Below are 22,609 nucleotides of genomic sequence, written 5' to 3' on the forward strand. Positions count from 1 at the left end.
CGAAAATAATTGAGTCCCTTGTTTGTGCCGAATCTGGGTTTCACATGGTTTGTTTGCACTCCCTCTGGTGTTGTGGGTGTGGACTTCGTTAACATTTAGTATTTAGACAGGTACATGGGTATCTTGGTGGTGTATCGAATCATGTGGACCAGACCCATTGCAAGATGCTGTACTCTGACATGCTGGAATGGCTTAGGGTCGACGACAAATGTTATTAGAAACTTGTTTTTATAGATTAATTTTATACAGTAGGGAAAATATGAATTAGATTACTTAAAGACAAGGTGCCATTGCACACGCCACTTCTTCAAAACTTAAACAAGCCACAAGCTGGCTGCAGCGACAGGGACCAAGGCGTACTGTAGGTGAGTTGCCAGTTTGGCTGCAGTATGCACTCATTTACATTGTGTACACTGACCTGTCACTCACTTTATGTATACTCGATCGGTGGGCACCGGCCTCCTCGGGAACAATGCAGGGCTTTTCTTATGTGTGAATGTGTGTGTGTGTGTTCTTCTTATGGCTGGTCTTTAATCTGTGAATGTGTGTGTGTGTTCCTCTCTCCACAGGCTTATGGCTGGTCTTTAGCCGCGATGCGTCGGTTGGCTGGAGTCACTATGGAGGACTGCAGTCAGCCAGAGAAATGCCAGGCTGTGATTGGCTGTCTGGAGAGCAACCGTCTGCAGCATCCACCAATCCCAGACAAGGAGTTTGAGGAGATGCGCTTGTTGGCGGCCGAGGTGGGCCGGGAGGCGGGGCTTAGCCAGTGGCACTTCGCCTGGACTAAATGTCAGGAGGCCAAACGGACGTTTGAGAGGAAACTCGACACCGCGCTCAGAACGCAAAGAGACTCCGCCCACAGACGCCTCTCTGAACCAATCAACAGCATCCAGAAGGGTTTAGTAGAATCTGTTTACAGCAATCAGGCGTGTACGGACTCCACCCATAGCAGCCAGAGTAGTATAGACTCCTACCACAGTACCCAGACGGCCCCAGACTCCTCCACTCACAGCAACCGGAGTTCAGACTCCATCAATAACAACCTCGGGAGCCCAGAGTCCAACCATAGCAAGAGGTCAGACTCTAACCTAGGCAAGCAGAAGACTACAGAGTCCAACCATAGCAAGAGGTCAGACTCTAACCTAGGCAAGCAGAAGACTACAGAGTCCAACCATAGCAAGAGGTCAGACTCTAACCTAGGCAAGCAGAAGACTACAGAGTCCCCCCATAGCAGCCGGCGGGGTTCAGACTCCACCCATTGCAACCAGCGGCGTTCAGACTCCACCCATAGCAACCAGACGAGTGCAGACTCCACCCACGGGAACCACCACAGTACTCCGGACTCCACCCATGGCAAGCAGAGAGGCTCCGGGGCGTGGTTCTGTCGCAGGGCGCTGTCCGGGGTGTGGGGCGGCAGGGACAGATCCACTCCTCCTTCTGCTACCTCCTCCCCTTACACCCCCCACCAACACCTCCCCCGTAGCGTCTCCTCTGGGTCTCCTCGCTGCTCCTCCTCCTCCGTCACCTCCTCCCCGACCTCCACCCTCAGTGCTCCTCCCCCCTGCGCCTCCCGCCGTCCGCTGCTGCGTAAGACTCAGAGTCTGGACTGTCCCTCCACCCCGGACGTCCCCCGCTACGGCGGCGCGTCGTCGTGTACCCGGGGCCACGTGGGCGTGGTCATCAGGGGGTTAGAGGTCACCAGCACCGAGGTCACGGACCGACCCCTCACCCCCCGGCATGCCTGGCCCACCGGAGACAGGGTCAGAGCCGACAGCCATAGTGCCACACCGCCCAGAGCCAAGGGGAGGTGGGTAACGTGCACTGTGTTTATTTATAGCTGTTAATAAAAGCGTGTGCCCGGGTAGTGTCCGGGAAGCGCAGTCGGTAGAGCACTCGCCTTTCGACCGCAAGGTCATGGGGTCGAACCCGGGCGCTCCATCTCCCTAAGGTCTACTCTAGTTCATTGAAACGGGGATAGACTCCCGCACCTTGGCTGTTACCGACAGTAAGCCTCTCTGACTTACTTACTTACTTACGTTCTTACCACATGCTATATTTATTATAGCATCCATATACTCCATATACTATAGATTTAGTATATGTCTCTGCGAATTAAACACATTAAACAAATAATAATAATTAGGTGTTAATTCAAAAGGTTTGTCGACTATGATAGAACTTTACCACTCATCAGTTTCACATGGTGGTGCCGAGGTTGAGATTGTGTGACGTCATAGAGCAGCGCGAGATGTAATTGGTCTAATTTTGAGGTTCACATGCAGACAGACCTTGCTATATGCTTGGTCTTCGGCCTTGCCAAAAAACAACAACATAATTGTTATGAACCAACGTAGTTAATGAATCAATATCAGTGTTGTGCTGCATTCACATAGGATCAGGCAAGCGGTAGACGGCAAACGGCACCACCTGCTGGACGGCACGGAATGGTAGAAATATATTTTAACATTGAACAGATCTGGCTGCCATGTCGTCCTGCTCCCATCCACTAAAATGACGTCTGCCTGATCCCATGTGAATGCAGCTTGAATGTTGTTGTTGGCGTCGTAATTGTGGATTTTTCACATGCAATTTCACACTGAAAATGGCCGAACTACTTGTGAGCTTGTAGATCGGCTATTTTCAGAGTGCAACAACTGTTGTAGTCTAGGTTTTAATTGTTGTCAGTATATTTCATCTTAGTTTTAGTCGTCATAGCTTCATTTTTATTTAAGTTTTGTTTAGTTCTTGTGGCGTCTCTGGAATGACACTTTGAGATGGGGCCAAATGCATATCATTCTGGCTGTCCTTGACACGAAAAGGTTTGAGAACCACTGGCTACGTTTACATGAGCAGTTAAATCCCCTTTTCATTCCGAATAGAAGTTCAATCCTATTAAACGTTGTTATGTAAACACCTACAAAAACTTACATCCGAATGAAAACGCTCGATGCGATCTAAAAACCATTCCGATGGTCACTGGCCGGATTACTCCGATTTTCAATGCGATTGAAAGAAATTTGACTCATGTATACACTGCTTCGGATGTAAATTCATTCTGGACTTTCTGAGCATGCTCATTTAGTCATTTCCATTGCGCTCCAACTCCAAGGCGCTCATATCCAAGGCACACCGAGGAGTTTGCACATAAAGTGCGTTATTTCTTGCATTTTGCAGCTCCGAAATCCCCCCAAAAAAACGTGGAGCAGGCTGCAGTATGCAGTGATGATCCCCCTGGTCTGTGAGTGTTCAAAGATCCAACAGTCCCGAGTTGATCATGATTACTGATCATTTTCAAATTATATACTCACAGAAAGACAGTGGAGAGAGGACGCAATGCCGTCAGCCCGCGCACACACACACACACACACACACACACACACACACACACGCAGTCCCAAGAATACGCTATTATGTGGGGCACATTGTCAGCCTGTAGATCAGCTCTACACAATGTATGCCTATACGATACGTGCATTGTGCAAAGACGAAGCACAAATAAATCCAATAGCCTTGTGAGGCGCGCAGTGAAAAGTTGATAAATGCGATGTTTTACTGCTTCGTGTGTGACTGTGTGTGTGTGTGTGTGTGTGTGTGTGTGCGTTCTCTCTCTCTCTCTCTCTCTCTCTCTCTGGCCCAGTGCTTACAGCAAGCGAGAGATGAAATGATGGGATTTCAAAGTATATGGTCTTTCGTCTGTAGCTATAATCTATTGTTGAGACATAGGCTACTCTACTGAATGAACTGCCTATATTTTATGTGTCCAACAGATGGCGTAGTTTCACGTGAAATAACATGTGTCATGGCTTATATCACACCGACGGCAACGTCCATGTAAACATTCGTTCGGAATGACCATTTCCCATGTAAACTCGCGGCAAAAAACATTACATCGGATGTATTTTATTCGGAAGTATTTATTCGGAATGATCACCCTTCATGTAAACGTAGCCAGTGATATCTAAAATATAGTTTTTTTTCCAGAAAACTGTAATTTTTAGAATCAGGTCCTAATGGGTGTTATTTGTTCTTCCCCTGACAGTAAACTGGGCCACATCGTGGATGAGATGCTGTGCACGGAGCGAGAGTACGTGCGTTCCCTGCGCTACGTGGTGCAGCATTACTACCCGGAGATGGAGCGCCACGACCTCCCTCAGGACCTGCGGGGGAAACGCTCCGTCATCTTCGGAAACCTGGAGAAGATTCTGGACTTCCACCAGCAGTTCTTCCTCAGAGAGCTGGAGGCCTGTCACAGTCACCCCCTCAGGGTGTCTCACTGCTTCATCAGACATGTAAGAACACAGTGTACACATCTGACCATGTCACAGTCACCCCCTCAGAGTGTCTCACTGCTTCATCAGACATGTAAGAACACAGTGTACACATCTGACCATGTCACAGTCACCCCCTCAGAGTGTCTCACTGCTTCATCAGACATGTAAGAACACAGTGTACACATCTGACCATGTCACAGTCACCCCCTCAGAGTGTCTCACTGCTTCATCAGACATGTAAGAACACAGTGTACACATCTGACCATGTCACAGTCACCCCCTCAGAGTGTCTCACTGCTTCATCAGACATGTAAGAACACAGTGTACACATCTGACCATGTCACAGTCACCCCCTCAGAGTGTCTCACTGCTTCATCAGACATGTAAGAACACAGTGTACACATCTGACCCTGTCACAGTCACCCCCTCAGAGTGTCTCACTGCTTCATCAGACATGTAAGAACACAGTGTACACATCTAACCATGTCACAGTCACCCCCTCAGGGTGTCTCACTGCTTCATCAGACATGTAAGAACACAGTGTACACATCTGACCATGTCACAGTCACCCCCTCAGAGTGTCTCACTGCTTCATCAGACATGTAAGAACACAGTGTACACATCTGACCATGTCACAGTCACCCCCTCAGAGTGTCTCACTGCTTCATCAGACATGTAAGAACACAGTGTACACATCTGACCATGTCACAGTCACCCCCTCAGAGTGTCTCACTGCTTCATCAGACATGTAAGAACACAGTGTACACATCTGACCATGTCACAGTCACCCCCTCAGGGTGTCTCACTGCTTCATCAGACATGTAAGAACACAGTGTACACATCTGACCATGTCACAGTCACCCCCTCAGAGTGTCTCACTGCTTCATCAGACATGTAAGAACACAGTGTACACATCTGACCATGTCACAGTCACCCCCTCAGTGTCTCACTGCTTCATCAGACATGTAAGAACACAGTGTACACATCTGACCCTGTCACAGTCACCCCCTCAGAGTGTCTCACTGCTTCATCAGACATGTAAGAACACAGTGTACACATCTGACCATGTCACAGTCACCCCCTCAGGGTGTCTCACTGCTTCATCAGACATGTAAGAACACAGTGTACACATCTGACCCTGTCACAGTCACCCCCTCAGAGTGTCTCACTGCTTCATCAGACATGTAAGAACACAGTGTACACATCTGACCATGTCACAGTCACCCCCTCAGAGTCACTTCCAATAATCTTCCGCCGTAGTCTGAAAACTCACCTCTTCAGACTCCATCTTAGCCCGTAGCCCTCGACGACCTTACAGGCGTATGCAAAGGCTCAACTTATGTAATTTAGATAGCAGTATACTGTATGTAGACATAGCACTCTATAGTGTATACACATAGCTACTCTGTACTGTACAGATATTCTACCGTTAGACAGATTCTTAGACAGATTCTTAGACAGCCTGCTTATAATTCTTGATGACTATTTCTATGTATTTTTGATGTATTGCCATGTGTTGTCCTTGCTTACTGTAAATCGCTCTGGATTAAGAGCATCTGATAAATGCCTAACTTGTAAATTGTAAGAACACATAAACACACATATACACACATCTAACGATGCTGGGTAACATGTGCAGAGTGGTGTGTTATTCACCGTTCATGGTGCTTAAAGGGATCTTTCACTTGCAAATAAAATAAACATTAAAAACATTGTATAAAAATACATAAAAATGAAAGAAGTAATGGAAAAATCACGGCTATTTGAATTGTCCTTCTAATGCGTGGAGGGGGCCCGTGATTACCTTTTACATTTATTTTTTATATATTGTTTTATGTTTATTTTAATTCATTATTTATTTGTTTGTTTGTGTGTTTGCTTACTTTCAGAGGGATCAGTTTGGCCTCTATGCTCTCTACAGTAAAAACAAACCAAAGTCTGATGCTCTGCTAGCCAGCCATGGAAACAACTTCTTTAAGGTATGAACACACACACACACACACACACGCACACGCACACGCACACACACACACACACACACACACACACACACACACACACACACACACACACACACACACACACACACACACACACACACACACACACACACACACACACACTATAGACACTGTGCTTCTCTCTCTGTGTCTCCAGTTCAAGCAGGCAGAGCTGGGGGATAAGATGGACGTGGCGTCCTACCTGCTGAAGCCCATCCAGAGGATGAGTAAATACTTCCTGCTCCTTAACGAGCTCATCAAGGAGGTGGACGTGGCCCAGGAGGTGGAGCTCACGTCGCTCCGAGGCGCCGCGCTGATGGTCCAGTTCCAGCTTCGCCACGGCAACGACCTCCTGGCCATGGACGCCATTCGAGACTGTGACGTGAGTTTCTCTTCTGACCGTCGATGGCCTTCACGTTGACGCCCTAGAACAGTGCTTTTCAACCCTTTTCATATCGAGCACCATTATTGATTTGGTATTTGAGCCACGGACCACCATTTGATGAGGCTTAGCCTCTCAGACCCAAAACTAAAGAATATTTTGTTGCCGTTGGATAAGATTTTGTTTTGTTGAAGATGTTGGTAGCATAGGAGAGACAACAGATAACAATTCTTCTACATTATCTAATTGTGTAGACTTCTTGTAAATTAAGTAATGCTTTATGTTGTAACAATAAATGAACTCTTGAGGGCTTAATAATATTTATGACCGTGTATGAAATACTATTGAAGAGATCTCCAATAGTAGAGATTATGTAAGGAACTGGGTTATTGCTGCAGTATTGAGTGCTTTCCACAGCTTCCACACTGATTTGACTCAGCAATAGATGATTGTAAAATGTAATTAACATATAATGCTCTCTGTATGTTTTATGTTTATCTCCAGGTGAATCTGAAGGAGCAAGGCCAGCTGGTGAGACAGGATGAGTTCACCGTCCTGTGCGGCCGGAGGAAATATCAGCGCCACATCTTCCTGTTTGAGGAGCTGGTTCTGTTCAGTAAACCCAAACGCATGGAAGGAGGGCTGGACATTTACGTCTACAAACACTCCTACAAGGTACTAAGGGATTCTTTACATCTACAAACACTCATACAAGGTACTAAGGGATTCTTTGTGAATGTTTACAGCAATGAATGAGTTGACAGATAGGGCTAAGTCATGATGAGTGAGTTGACAGATAGGGCTAAGTCATGCGTGACTAAGAGTATTATGACTATTATAATGACTGTATACCAAGCCAATTGGAATCGTGTATCTGTGTTTTGAGATTGGAAATTAAACTGCGGAATGTAATTTTACCACCCTGTATTTGCTACTGACATATAATATAGGTTAAAAGAAAAGTCTTTGATTATATATTCATTCAACTTTTTAGCTCAAATCTTTGCTTCTGGGTGGGAGGTCCCTGGAACAACATATTTTCAAATGGGGGTCGGCGGCAAAATACAGATAATTCTGGGTGTCCTTGACATGAAAAAGGTTGAGCACCACTGACATAGAAACATGGCTTTATCACCACTGACATAGAAACATGGCTTTATCACCACTGACATAGAAACATGGGTTTATCACCACTGACATAGAAACATGGGTTTTTCACCACTGACATAGAAACATGGATTTTTCACCACTGACATAGAAACATGGGTTTTTCCACCACTGACATAGAAACATGGGTTTTTCCACCACTGACATAGAAACATGGGTTTTTCAGAAAACTGTCATGATTTAGAAGACATTTTGTAGAATCACTTCTCGGGTCTAAATGGGTCAAGCCGGGAAAGCATCTGTATCATTTTAAACACACAAATATCAGATATGCAAAAGCTGGCTTGCTTCATCACTAGCTAATGTAACCATTCCTTGACCTCAGACAGCAGACGTGGGTCTGACGGAGTCGTCGGGGGACAGCGGGCTGAGGTTCGAGGTCTGGTTCCGCCGGCGGACGGGCAGGATTCGGACCACCAATCAGACCTACGTCCTTCAGGCCGCCACGGCGGAGATTAAACACGCCTGGACCGCAGACATCGCCCGCATCCTCTGGAACCAGGCCACACGGAACAAAGGTGTGTGTGTGTGTGTGTGTGTGTGTGTGTGTGTGTGTGTGTGTGTGTGTCTGTGTGTGTGTGTGTGTGTGTGTGTGTGTGTGCGTGTGCACTGGCCTCTGGGCAGCACCACTTTTAGCACTTGAGAATGTCTTGATCAAAGCAACCTATAGATCAACTACTACTTCCACCAAATTGTGTTTGTGTCTCTCCAATTGGTTCGTAATATTGCAAATACGTACAAACTCATTGTGGTTGCTAGATTCTTACAAATCCACTGTGTGTGTGTGTGTGCGTGCGTGTGCGTGCGTGCGCAGAGCTTCGTACACAGGAGCTGTTGTCTATGGGAGTGGGCAGTAAGCCGTTCATGGACATCAAACCCAGCGACGCTGCCATCAACGACCGAGCCATAGATTACATCAAGGGTAGAGGTAAGGAATGCAATATTTCACTTTATCCCATTTAGACCTGACGTCGACATTTTAAATAGAAAAGTCTTCTAAATCAGTTTTCTGAAATACCAATTTTTTTGTATCACTAGGTGCGGTTCCATTAAGCCTTTACGTTCATTAAGTAGAAAAAAGAAAAGTGAATTGTCTGTGTTTCCATTAAACTGATAAAATGCGCATATGAAATAAGTTCATGAAATGTGCGGCTCATGTAAAGTAGTCCTAATCCATGTTCACACCATTGATTTGATGCGCTTTGTGCGTGCTCTCAGTTTAGTTTAACGGAGTGGTGTGTGTGTGTGTGCGTGTGTGTGTGTGTGTGTGTGTGTGTGTGTGTGTGTAGGTGCACGGACGAGGGCATCCATCGCGGTCTCTGTGTTCGATCACTCCAACCCGTTTAAGCGCTCTGCTGTGAACCATGTGACCCCTGACCCCTCCATCCCAGGCCGCTCCTCCTCCCTGCTGGGACCCCTCAACCTGCACATGTACAGGTAAGACACATGACATGCCAACAACACACACACACACACACACACACACACACCAAGTAAAGGTCCCCACAAGACCCCTCTCTATCCTGATTGGATGAAGGCTGGGCCACCGGCACCTAGCCAAAAACTAAACCTATGTTTTTTTTACCCCAGGGGTTAACTGCAGGGGACAGGGAGGAACTCCTTATATGGTCAGCACACTCTATAGTAGGGACTCTATAGTAGGGAGGATTACAAATAGCAGATCTACAAGCTTACAACGAGCTTGTAGATCTGCTATTTTCAGCATGCAAACCAAGTGTAAAATGACTTATACTGGATCTCTTGTCCACTAGTCCACATTTTATTCTAGTTTTTAGCAAAATTGTCAATACATTTAGTCTTAGTTTTAGTCGTCATAGCTTAGTTTTCATTTAGTTTCCATTTAGTTTTCGTCAGTGAAAAAACGTAGTCTGCGAAAGAAATTCGCTTTAGCTTTAGTAGACAAAAACAACACTGGTACATGTGTGTACTGTCTGTGGGTACAGTCTGTACTAATATCACCTCAACCTACGGGTACATGTGTGTACTGTGGGTACAGTCTGTGTACTAATATCACTCCGCTTTCATTTGTAGAGAGCAGCACCCTTGTCTGCTCATGATGTGCATTGACCAATTGTTGGAGATGTAGTGGTTTTAATTGTAATCGTCCTCCTTTCAACAGTCAGACGCTCCTCCATCCTCCTCAGCCTGACATCTCGTCCTGTATCGAGGAAGATGAGACCAGCAGCCAGCCCTCTATAAGTAAACACACATTTTAATTGTTTTTATTTGTTTTTTTGGATCTGAACAAATGCACAATATATTAACCCATTTAGAGGACGATTCTACACATTTTCTGAAAAACCTCATGTTTCCGTGTCAGTGGTTCTCAAACATTTTCATGTCAAGGACCCCGAAAATGATATGTAATTGGCCTCCATCTGAAAATATGTACAGTAGCTCCAGGGACTCCCACCAGAAGCAAAGATTTTAGTTAAAAACGTTCGCTCTGAAAGAATAAATATTGTTTTTTAAGCCACTTAAGGATAAATGAAACATCGTTCTCCAGATACAGATGCCCATAATAGCTGAGACAACCAACTTTTTTTGCATTTGTCTTTTGCACTCCTCCCAATTGCAAGCACCTGTGCACATGGCCCAGACCTCCCAGCACACTCACACGCACCCTAAAACTTCACATCAAATACATGTCCCCTAAATATCTCTCTCTCTCTCTCTCTCTCTAGCTACAGAAAGTTCCGGCGGCTCGTCCCGCTGTCTGTCAGGTTCTGGCGGCTCCAGCGGCTCGGACAGCGGCTGTGTGTCCTCTCACCTCCGGGAGGCGCTGTGTGAGGAGGTGGGCTCTCCCTCCTGCACCTCCTCCCCCATCGGCCACAAAGCACCACCTCTCGGCAGCCACTACATGGCAGCGGTGAGTACCGGCGATGGAGTCAGACATACATTAAGACTGAAGGGTTTTGGGTACGGTTAGTAATGTCCGACATACAGTACATACGTTCAGTACAGTATGTACATCAGTATTCCTTTTAGCCATGTGTTACAATACAACAGGCTGCACTGGGTATGGAACGGAACCGTACGCAGCTAGGTGGCTGCACCGACAATTCGTCTGTTTTTTTTTCTTTTTTGCGGAGCCAATTCCGTCTCCAGTGTAGCCCGGCCCTTAGACGAAAGTAGACACATTCCGTGAATAACGATATGCCTAAAAAAGGAAGGTACGTCAGGTGGAGAATGGTATATTTTGCCCAGTATTGTATCTGATCGTGTGTGTGTGTGTGTGTGTGTGTGTGTGTGTGTGTTACAGAAGGCTCAGATCATTGGTCCTGCCACTGTAGTGTGACTGCCATCCTGCTGCCGGTAAGAATCAATCCAGTCTAGTACATTCATTCATACTATTAATGGTTAATTAATGTATTATAATAATATATTATTGTATTCGTTAAGTAATAATTAATTATACTTCATTAATATACTGTATAATATGTGGACAAACAATTGATGAGTCTTTAAGACTTAATTTTTTTTATTTTCTCTCTCTCTCTCTATCTCTCTCATTATCTCTCTCTCTCTCTCTCTCTCTCTCTCTCTCTCTCTCTCTGCAGGTATGATGCTTGGTCACCCCAGAGTTACCCAAGAGAAAAGCACTGTTTCAACAAAAAGACACTTTTACTTTTATACTATTAAGAAACAAAATAAGTTTAAATATTCGTACACAATTGTTGTTGTTTTTTTGTTAGTTTTCTTTCACAAAAGTACTGGTGCAGCAGATTCTGTTTCATATCTGTAATATGTACATAATACCAGCTTGTTAGTTAAATACTGAGTTTGGAACATGTTCTCCTGACAAAAGGAAATTCACAAAATGGCTACCAGTCAGACGTTAACAGCTTCTGTTTTCACCTCGTCTTGTTCGGTTCTACACACCCGTCTGTTCAGAGACAAACGCCAGAAGCTACTTCTCTTTTGTCTTTTATGTCACAGGTTCTGTGGTTTGGATTGCATACAAACTAAAGAATAAAACTGTTAATATGTATTGCGTTGAGCTTCTGTACAAACATGGGGCATGAGCGAGAGAACGTTTGGAATCTGTGTTCTTTGTTTGCTACTCGGACAGGGTCTCCGTAGCAGAGCCTCTGTCCGTTTCTGTGTCCGTCTACATTTCTATCAGCCAGGACACGATGATTGGAAAACTCCCTTCTCTCCTGGAAAGTTTCCAGAAAAGGTAGATGTAAATAGTCTGTGATATTACAGGTTCTGTTTTGGATCAACTTGGATTTAATAAACATGGAACCATGAGGGCAGAGTCTTTTTTTATTAGTATTATTATTATAACCCATTCAGACCTGAGGACGATTCTGCAAATGCCTTTTAAATCCTGGCAGTTTTCTGAAAAACCCTATGTTTCTATGTCAGTCGTTCTCAAACTATTTCATGTCAAGGACCCCCAAGATTATATGTAATTGGCCGCCGACCCCCATCTGAAAATATGTTGTTCCAGGGACACAGAAGCAAGCAAAGATTTGAGTTAAAAACGATCTCTCTGAAAGAATCTATATTGCACTACATTTTCACGATAAAAAAAAAATAGCTCATCGGTGCCGTGCTATGAGCTATGAGCTTGATTCCAATGACAATATTGGATACTGTGTGGTTGGTTACCATGGTGTGACTGGATTGAATACTGGATTGGGGGGCAGAAGACATGCATGCAATGCAACAAGGTTGTCATGAAACCACCCCAAAAAACTTTTAACATTCAGTAGATTTTCTGTGGTGTGGGGTTTTCTGGCTCAAACAGGTGCTCTGAGTTTCCTGCTGTTTGTGATGTAAGAGATATCCCATATGTGTCTATGGGATTTGCCAGCAGATGTCACTGTTTTCACTGTGTTGCCTGTTTTCATTGCAGCTCAGAAGATTTCCAAACCTCAGAGAAAGCGCCAGACCACAGAAAATCCACTGAATGTTCAAAGTTCAGGTATTTTGGATGTAATTGAGTTTTGCACAAAATACACCGTGAATCATTCAGAATCATGAAAACCCCCTATAGTTTGCTACTTAAAGCATATGGAAAGTTTGACATTTTTGCCTGCCATAAGATGTTAATGGTAGGGTCACAAGAAACCCCTATAACAAATGGCTCAATACTGACAGCCGGAAGTGGATATAGACAATATTGTAGGCCAATAAAAAATACTATATACCAAATTCCCCACGTTAAAGGTATATTCAGTGATTTCACTTAATTCAAATATCACTTATTTTTTTTGTTTTGTTCTCCCTACTATAGAGTGTGCTGACCATATAAGGAGTTCTTCCCTGTACCCAGTGAGACCCTGGGGTCAAAAAACCTTAGGTTTAATTTGGATAGGTCGATAGGTAAGTCTTCATCCAATCAGGATGAGAGGGGCCTTCCGCCAATCATGATCAAGCACAGGCCTTGGTGTGTGCTGTTGGCCTGCTGCGTGTCCCCGCAGTGTAGAGCGTGTGATTATGATCGTAACCCCTAGGCTATAGGGTACGACATGTGCCACCTACGTAGATGTTCGTGCTTTTCTTTCTTTCTCCATTTCTCTGTATAGCACTTTGAGTTGCATTTCATGAAAGCTGCTATACAAATAGTTTTATTATTATAACAGGATTTTATGCACGAGTAATGTTTCATCTGTATTGTGTGGATTAATGATGACCTGAACACTTCGCTCTTTGTTGACGGTTTATTCTGGTGAACACAGAATGTAAACTGTGGTTGTCACCTTTCAGGCGAAACATACATTCCCTCAGCCCTTACTTGGGGAGCAAATTGAAACCAATAACACACGGCAACGGTTTGTGCGGTGTGTGGCATCAGACCAGAGTTTTGGTCAGTCCATATAAGGTGTTGTAGGCCTTTAAGATGTAGACTTCATCAGAGGACCACCTAAAGAGAGCGGCAGGGACAAGAGACGCAGTGAGACAGGTATAGACAGAGAGAGAGAGCTGACTTGACTTATTGACTATTAAAATCTCAGCATGTCTGAGGAGCGATCCGAGCGGTCCGATGGGACGAGAGTGAAGATGGAGGTGGACTACAGTTCAACTGTAGACCAGAGGCTCCCTGCATGCGAGACAATGGCTAAAGAGGGCCGCCTGCAGGACGCTGTCGAAAGCTTGCTGTCGCTGGAGAAACAAACCAGGACAGCGTCAGACTTGATGTCCACCACCAGAATTCTGGTAGCAGTAGTCCAGATGTGTTATGAAGCTAAAGACTGGGAACGTCTCAATGACAACATAATTCTGCTCTCCAAACGAAGGAGCCAACTCAAACAGGCTGTTGCTAAAATGGTGCAAGAATGTTGCAAGTATGTGGACGCAGTGACTGACATCACTATCAAGCAGAGACTCATTGATACTCTACGTGACGTGACCGCTGGCAAGATCTATGTGGAGATCGAAAGGGCCAGGCTGACAAAAACCCTATCTGCCATCAAGGAGCAGAATGGAGACGTCAAAGAAGCAGTCGCCATCCTCCTAGAGCTGCAGGTGGAGACATATGGCTCCCTGGAAAAGAAAGAGAAGGTGGAGTTCATTTTGGAACAGATGCGACTGTGCATTGCCGTGAAGGACTATGTCCGTACCCAGATCATCAGCAAGAAGATAAACACCAAGTTCTTCCAGGAGGAAGGCAGTGAAGAGCTGAAGATGAAGTTCTACAACCTCATGATTCAGTTGGACCAGCACGAGGGATCCTATCTGTCCATCTGTAAACATTACCTGGCCATCTATAACACTCCTTGCATCGTAGAGGACAACTCCAAGTGGCCACATGCCCTGAAGAGTGTCGTGCTGTACGCCATCCTTGCTCCATACGACAATGAGCAGTCAGACCTCGTGCACAGAATCAACAGAGACAAGAGATTGGAAGAGATCCCTAAATACAAGGACCTCCTGAAGCAGTTCACCACTATGGAGTTGATGCACTGGACGTCTCTAGTGGAGAACTATGGCAAGGAGCTGAGGGAAGGCTCTCCCGACAGCCACGCCACAGGTGTCTTCTCCCACTCTGAGGAGGGTGAGAAAAGGTGGAAGGATCTGAAAAACAGAGTGGTACAGCACAACATCAGAATAATGGCCAAATATTACACCAAGATCACAATGAAGAGAATGGCTGGACTCCTTGACCTCTCTGTCGATGAACTGGAGGACTTCCTTTCCAACCTGGTCGTAAACAAGACCATTTACGCCAAGGTGGACCGGCTGGCTGGTGTCATCAACTTCCAGAGACCCAGAGACCCCAACAACCTGCTCAATGATTGGTCCCACAATCTCAACTGCCTCATGTCACTGGTCAACAAGACCACGCATCTCATTGCCAAGGAGGAGATGATCCATAACCTGCAGTGAAACGAAAGGGGAGAAAATATTACAAGAAAAGGATGGGATACAATGGCCTGGCTTTCCTGTGAATTTCTGATGTCATCCATATTTGGAGGTCATATTGAGTGATCGTCATATATATTTATGGCAGGACTTTGGATCTGAGATTATGAATAAAACACGTGGAAAAATATTCTAAACGGCAAAAAAAACAAAAAAACAATGCAGGGTCTAATAATGGAACAACTGAAGCAAGCAGTAACATACATTTGATTTTTTTTTTTGAGGGATGTCCAGCTTTTAGTGTGTGTGCAAACACAAACTTTGTCCTAACACAAACAATAAATGCCATTGACAATGAATGGACAATTTATGAGTGTTTGGGGAAACACAAACATTGAAGACGAAGGTGAGGACACAAACTCTGATTGGCCAGAATGAGATGATGTACGCCCCTCACTTCACACGGGCATGATTTCTTTTTTCATACCGTAGGACGTAGGTCCTCAGGAGCTGAGCCATCTAGAAAGGGGACATCTTGACTTCTGCAATCGACCAGCATCATATTTCCTGTGCCCACAGCCAGTGGGTCAGTTACAAACCCATAAGGGTCCATTTGGTTCCAAACTATCATTTATCTGGGGACCCCCTGGAACTCCTCCAAGGACCCCTAGGGGTCCCCGGACCCCACTTTGGGAACCACTGCTCTAAGACACTCGCAGGATCAATCAAAAAAAATCTAACAAAAAATAACCCGAAGCTAAATTTAAAGAATCCTTTGCGACCTCTTCCGTCTTAAATGTGAGATTTGATCGGGATATTGTTGGATTTTCCCATGTGAGAGGGCATCATGCGAGTTGTGTGGTCGATGCAGATTATACCTCCTCTGTGGCGTGTACATTAGGACGGCCTCAGCAAACTAAACAGTGGCCTCGCCTTTTATTATTTTGATACAGACTCATACTGTATACACTAACAGGAAGATCCGTGTTGAGCTTGAGCATCTTGAAAGACCTGCATGAATGATTCCTCCTTGGTTCATCAGTAACACTACACTGTCCTCCAGTGAGAGTTTCATCACCTCAGTGTTTCTACACCACCCCTGAAAAACATAGTGGCTTCCCAACAAAGGCTCCAATCTACACTGGCCAGTGGCCACCCCTCTTGAGAGAACAAAATGTGGTGTGATATATTGAGGATTATGTGAGTGTAAAAGGCCACAGATATGACCCCTGTATAGCCATAACGTTTGAATGTCCCCGCACTATTGGGACATGACTGGTCTATTTATTTGTTCCGACCCAGTGCCCATGGTGGTCTAGCACCGTTTGTTCCCATTGAGAAGTCCTCGTTGTGTACTGGCTGCCACTGCATGCTTCCCTCTCGCCGCCGCCATGCGGGCGTGCAGTAACTGCAGCTGCTCTTTGGTCTCAACTCTCAACCCCACCTTTACGTCCCGACGGCACCACTGTTACCAGCCAATGAATTGGAGTAACATCATTGTGTAAAGTACCCGTTGCCAAAGACCTTAGTGCATTATTCAGAGTATCCGGAGGCAGTCTACGACAACAGTCATCTATGACACACAACCTGGGAGAGTCTGGGGACCTCCATGTATGGGCACATGTTTCAACCAATCTGAGATTGCTGCATTTATAGATAATAAAACGTACAGAAGCTGATTCAGATTTCTGTCGTCTGTCGTCTCAGATGCGACAGCCCGTCCAGCCCGAGTGGGAGGGGCTGTGGTGAAAGTAAGGGGACGAGGATCTACTATTGCTGAGTCGGCTCAAGTGAACTTAACCCTATCCCAAGATCCTTACCCTAACCGCACACGGAAGCGTGTTGCCCTACTACTAGTACCTGGAGACCAGTCTGTGACATCAGTCATCTACACACCAAGTCAGTCGAGACGCCTGGGAGAGTTTGAGAGTATATGGGCATGTGTTTCAACCAATCCGTGGAGCTGACTGAGAGATACACAGACATAAATATTCCTGCATGTATAGATATATAAGAAGCCAGCGGATAGACGATAGATGGCACGGTTTCACACGAGTAGCAACTTTTAAAGAATCAATTTTTTCCTCATGGTGGCTTCTGACACAAAGAGAAAGAGAAAGTTCCAAAAGGAGGTAGTGAGACATTGGATTGAGTGGTGGTGTGGCGGGGTGGATGAGGAAGCCTGCAAAAGACAGGAGCAACAATTAACAGAATATCTTCCCAGACATTTCTTTTATCCTATAGCTCTGGTCCACAGCCCTAATGCCCTTTGCTGCCCTTGCATGAAATGCAGACCAACCTCTAAAATATAAAGAATGTTTTACTTACTCACCAATAGAAAGGCGGCTTGTGTTATTAGAAAGCCTACTTTCCTTAGTGGACGCACTCTGAGCCCGGCCCCAACACACTTTTTGTCCAGAAAGGGATTTCTTTTTCACTAGAAGGAAAATACTTTTAGTTTCTCCACTGCGTCCTCTACCGATATTGCCAAGAGAACCTCATGGACAAGAAGGAAGAGAAGAGTAACATAGCTCTAATGAAGGCATTAGAGCTATGGATCAGAGTTACCTATACCCACTCTTTGGAAGCCGTCTTTCACATCCCACAAGGCCTCGTGAGGAGGTTCGTACAGTAACTCAGTTATTCAAGTTTCTTAAAGTCTAGTTAGAGTCAGACCAAATACAAGTAACAACCCACCTGCAACAGTTCCCTAACTGTGGTTAGGGAACTAAAACTGGCTAGTTGCATCAACCTTCTTCCTTGCACAACCTCCAGGCAAGAAGCTTACGGCCATCCAGGCTATGGGATATAAACAGCCATCAGTCTAAGTATTTAAATAATTGTTTTTCAGTGCAAAGTCCCAAATGGCATCATTAATCCATGTAGTCTTTTCCTAAAAAACTACATGGATTAATGAAGCCATCTGGGACTCTGATAGGCAATTATTTAAATATTCTGAAAGGCAATTGCTGCGGGATATACCACAACACTACATTCGCTTCACCATTCAGCATCTCCAATGGCCTTGGAGAAGACATAGTCTCTCCCATTCAGATTCATGATTCCATCCTTAAGTTGGAATTTCCATTTGTTCTTAGTTCTGTGGATCTTGTCATACTGGCACACTACCACATACTCTGTGTCAAACTGATCTTGGTCCTCGTCACTCAAGTCATCCTCACTGTTCAGCGGTGCCTCCTCCTCCTCCGCTTGCTCACCGTTCTTGCCCTCCTCGCCTCTATCCTTGCCCTCCTCTTCATCGTCCTCGTCATCCTCGTCATCCTCGTCATCCTCGTCTTCTTCTGAGGATGTGTTGTTGCCCGCTCCGTCCAGCTGTGGAAACACGGGTGGTGACTGCTGCTGCTGGGGCTGTTTGTGCTGAGGCTGCTGGTGCTGTAGGGCCTGTGGCTGCCTTGGGGCCTGTGGTGCAGCTGCACCCTGGGCCTGTTGAATCTGCTGGACCTGAGCTGCCGGGTGACCGGGCATCACCTGTGAACCGCCGCCGTGGACCCCTGGCCTGTTTCCAGGGGCGAAGACGTACTGCTGCGGCTGCCCCATGACCCTGGTCTGCTGCGGATGGCCTCCCTGCAGCGGAGCCAGAACGTGCCCTATGGGCTGCGCGCCGCCAGGAGGATGCTGCATCTGCTGCTGGAGCATCATCTGCTGCTGGGGCTGCTGCAGGATGTACTGAGCCCCGTTCTGCGTGCGCACCACCTGCATGAGCTGGCCCACTGGGTTGATGAGCTGCGGACTGTACCAGTAGCCCATGAGCGGGGCGGCGGCGGCTTGGGCCTGCGCCGGCTGCGCATACTGCTGGGCCTGGTGGAGGTGCTGGACCTGCTGCTGCTGCTGAGCGGCCTGCAGGGCGGCCGCCCGCATCTCTGTGTGGAAGCCCTCCACGGCCTTGGACTGCATCAGCTTGTTCTCCCACAGCGTCTTCAGCTCCTTCAGCACCTGTTCGTCCACGCCGTCGTTCAGGAAGAGCCCGTGGACCTCGCTGATGACGTCCTCGATCACAGACATGTACAGTTTAGGCACGGGGTTCAAGCTGGCCATTATATGTGTGTGCGTGGTGTGAAACTATGCGCGGGAATGGTGCGAGACTTGACTTACTTCAAAAAGACAATTACCAATCAGATCAAACCGATGTGTATTCACGCTCCGCCGTTTCAGCCGTTAATTACTGGTCGTTTTTGTCCTTTATACAAGCGTCTGTGAGGTCTGGTGGGGTCTATATATACTGTTGATTATCAGTGACGTACTGTTACGCCACCAGCCATGCCCTTTATGGAGGTACATGGCAACCCCTCTATACTATATAGGTCTATAGCAGAGTCTATAGACTCACCACCCTAGGCAGGCAGCAGGAGTATTTATTGCGAACGCAGTGAGCACTTACTACCAGTAAGACGCGCAAAAGTCGTGTGTGAAGTGTGAACCCAGTTTATCACATATCAGAAATGCATGTACACATAATATGTGTACATACAGGTGAATATTATTCACAGAGTTATAGGACTCACTTGTGCAAATCAGTGTTGTTAATGTGCAATTTGTTTTGGGTGATGTCAGATCAGACCTCTGTAAGCTTATATATGGATGTTGACAAAGAGTGAGTGAACAGTTTTCTGAATCCAGGAAGCCCATTGGTGGTTGTTGCATTGACCTCTGGCTTACATGAGAGGATTCATTTACCATTAACATTAAATACACATGTGAAAATAAGAAGCAGTCTCAAAGAAAAGGTAAGGATGGACCCCGCTCTGCTGAGGGAGAGAGAGCTGTTCAAGAAGAAAGCTTTGTCCACCCCATCTGTCATTGACTCACACAAAGCGAAGGTTGACACGCAGGGTTTCTCAAGGTCCAAATTCAACGTTCATTCCAGTGGTTCCTCCGGGTCCAAGCACTATGCTCACTCAAGTAACGGGTTCTTCAACCTGAAGTCCGTCTGCCTGGCCACCATCGACCAATACATGAAGACGAGGCATCAGCGAGGGCAAACGCACTTCCTGACCCTCGAGGAGATCCTGGACGAGACCAAACTGCAGGACATTGTCATGAACCAGAAACAGTGGCTCGGCGAGTACCTGGCCAGGAATCCAAAGATCGACGTGCAGGACGGGAAGTTTGCCTACAAGCCCAAGTACAAGCTGAAGAACAAGAAGTCCCTCCTGCGGCTGCTGGAGAAACACGAGCAGCTGGGCCTGGGCGGAGTCTTCCTGGACGACGTGGAGGAGGGACTGCCCAACTCAACCAGCGTCATGAAGGCTCTAGAGGACCAGATCATCTCCGTGACCAGGCCGGACAAGAAGAAGGTCCTGTTCTACAATGACAAACACAGCCAGTTTGTGGTGGACGAGGAGTTCCAGAAGCTGTGGAGGAGCGTTCCCGTCGATAACATGGACGACGAGAAGATCGAGGAGTACCTCAAGGTACAGGGCTTCTCCATGGAAGAAAAGGGACGAAGTAAAGTGTTCCCGGGGCAGAAAAGGAGGAAGAAGGCGACCAGCCAAAAGAAGAGGCGCTTCAATACCCACAATGACCATTTAGCTGGGGTGCTGGAGGACTATTCAGAGGAAGAGATCCAGAAAGGATTGATGCGGACGCTGTAGTCAAGAGATAATTTACAAACACCGCCAGTAGGTTCCAATGGGTATAAGAATGCAAGTCAATGGGGCTCCATTCAGGTGGAAACCCGGCCCAAATTTGGAGTTATGTGACGACTGACGTGACGTCACAGGCTTATACTTCCCGGCTTTAGGAAAGGTGACAAGGTCACAGCATGCACTTGTAAAAGTAATTAATGATCTTAGGATGTCTGCTGACAAGAAAGATGTATCCGTTCTCTTACGTCTTTGTTTTTTCTCGGCTTGAATACTGCAATGCACTTTTTTCTGGACTGCCTATAAGAAGAGAGAACATATTACTCCAGTTTTAGCTTCACTGCATTGGCTTCCGGTTGTTTTTAGGATAGGATATTTTACTGGTTTATATGCTCTCAATGGTCTCACACCTTCCTACCTACATGACCGCCTGCCTAAATAAACCACCCCTTAAGGTCTTCCACTGCTGGCCTTCTTGCTTTCCTAAAGTAATGGCAACTCAAAATGGTGAAGAAGCTTTCTGCTTCTACGGGCAGACGGCGTGGAACAAACTCTCACTGTACCTTCGACAGGCAGCCTCTTTAGACATTTTTTAAAGCACAGCTCAATACCCACTTCTACACTCTTGCTTTTAATTGATCTTTTACATTTCTTGTTATTCATGTCCTCATTATTAATATTGCATTACTGCTATTATTTTTAGTTTTATGACTTGCTTTTCTTTTCTTTCTTTCTCCATTTCTCTGCAAAGCACTTTGAGCTGCATTTCATGTCATGAAAGGTGCTATACAAATAAAGTTGTATTATTATTATTATAGTAAATAATAAAAACAACAGTTTAATTTTGAAATAAAAATACAAAGAGCTAACAAACTAAAATAGTTTGTAAACTTAACCGACAGCCAATATACGTAGAGACATTGTAGAGCAGTGGTTCCCAAAGTGGGGTCCGGGGACCCCCAGGGGTACTTGAGGGAGTTCCGGGGGGGACCCATGCAGCTAAAATAGTTTGGAACCAAAGTGGACCCTTATGGGTCTGTAACTCTGTGTACAAATGGAACCAAATGGACCTTAACGGTTCCATTTGTACACTCAGAGTTAAATTAGCATTGATTTTACAATATAAATTGGGGGTCCCAGATAGAAATGCTATTAAATAGGGGTCCGTAGACGAATGCATGTCAAACTGGGGGTCCTTGAAATTAAACGGGTTGAAAATCACTGCTAGCTGTACAAATCTTCTCTTATGGGGAACCCTGGAAATTATATATTTTCAAATGGCGGTCCGTGGGCTACTTAGTGTCGATTTGGGGGTCCTTGACATGAAAACGTTTGGGAACCAGTGGTGTAGACTCAGGACATCAGTAGCCCAGTAGGAGCAATGAGCATGTATGTCCCATCCCGATTGCACCGTTATACGTGCGCTTGTTTGGAGTTCATCCATGGTGTAAAAATGTTCCGACACTACCACCGTGTGGTGAAGCATGACATTGCACAATTACTGCTTCATTGAATACAATGTGGACTGCAAAACCAATACTTTGTTGATAATTTAGCCTATTAAATCCAAAATCCAAATTAATTCCGTAGGACTATGTGGTTTGCATGGGCTTGTGTGTCTTTATATTATTAATAAATAACATCATTTCAAATTGAAATATCATATTGAATGAAGGACACACTTTATAAGTTATTATATATTTATATTATTATATACATTATATATGCAGTTTATATAACGTATTAAATTAAGATCAAACTCTGATCCTTTATATTTCATGTTCATCAAGTGTATCTCATGTATATTCACCGTATGATATATTGGAGTGTTTCAGATGTTCAAACACACAT

General features: G+C 45.6%; 4 protein-coding genes across 6 annotated transcripts in view; 3 read left to right on the top strand and 1 right to left on the bottom strand.

Annotated features, from left to right (window-relative positions):
- Positions 1–11,832, top strand: part of plekhg4 (pleckstrin homology domain containing, family G (with RhoGef domain) member 4) — a 57,632-nt gene extending 45,800 nt beyond the window's left edge. For all 3 annotated transcript variants that reach the window (XM_080769220.1, XM_080769222.1, XM_080769221.1), the window contains 12 exons: positions 570–1,807; positions 4,040–4,289; positions 6,161–6,250; positions 6,429–6,653; positions 7,158–7,328; positions 8,146–8,338; positions 8,635–8,748; positions 9,110–9,257; positions 9,961–10,040; positions 10,526–10,710; positions 11,104–11,156; positions 11,402–11,832. In XM_080769220.1, coding sequence (XP_080625346.1) covers positions 570–1,807; positions 4,040–4,289; positions 6,161–6,250; positions 6,429–6,653; positions 7,158–7,328; positions 8,146–8,338; positions 8,635–8,748; positions 9,110–9,257; positions 9,961–10,040; positions 10,526–10,710; positions 11,104–11,139 — 2,730 coding nt within the window. In that variant the 3' untranslated portion in view covers positions 11,140–11,156; positions 11,402–11,832. The remainder of the gene's footprint in view (positions 1–569; positions 1,808–4,039; positions 4,290–6,160; positions 6,251–6,428; positions 6,654–7,157; positions 7,329–8,145; positions 8,339–8,634; positions 8,749–9,109; positions 9,258–9,960; positions 10,041–10,525; positions 10,711–11,103; positions 11,157–11,401) is intronic.
- A 1,976-nt stretch (positions 11,833–13,808) lies between these two features.
- Positions 13,809–15,179, top strand: LOC308331729 (26S proteasome non-ATPase regulatory subunit 12-like; the record flags this gene model as incomplete). Its single annotated transcript, XM_080787220.1, has 1 exon — positions 13,809–15,179. One exon carries the CDS (start codon positions 13,809–13,811, stop codon positions 15,177–15,179), a length of 1,371 nt encoding a protein of 456 aa, XP_080643346.1.
- A 2,976-nt stretch (positions 15,180–18,155) lies between these two features.
- Positions 18,156–19,211, bottom strand: LOC308320497 (transcription initiation factor IIA subunit 1-like; the record flags this gene model as incomplete). The annotated part of the gene is made up of 1 exon (XM_080770945.1): positions 18,156–19,211. The coding sequence occupies one exon, from the start codon at positions 19,209–19,211 to the stop codon at positions 18,156–18,158; it is 1,056 nt and encodes a 351-aa protein (XP_080627071.1).
- Positions 19,212–19,906: 695 nt separating this feature from the next.
- Positions 19,907–20,767, top strand: LOC308320505 (general transcription factor IIE subunit 2-like; the record flags this gene model as incomplete). The annotated part of the gene is made up of 1 exon (XM_080770968.1): positions 19,907–20,767. One exon carries the CDS (start codon positions 19,907–19,909, stop codon positions 20,765–20,767), a length of 861 nt encoding a protein of 286 aa, XP_080627094.1.
- Between the last annotated feature and the right edge of the window lie 1,842 nt (positions 20,768–22,609).

Source organism: Protomyctophum bolini (genome assembly GCF_963924005.1).
Source record: "Protomyctophum bolini genome assembly, chromosome: 1".
NCBI lineage: Eukaryota > Metazoa > Chordata > Actinopteri > Myctophiformes > Myctophidae > Protomyctophum > Protomyctophum bolini.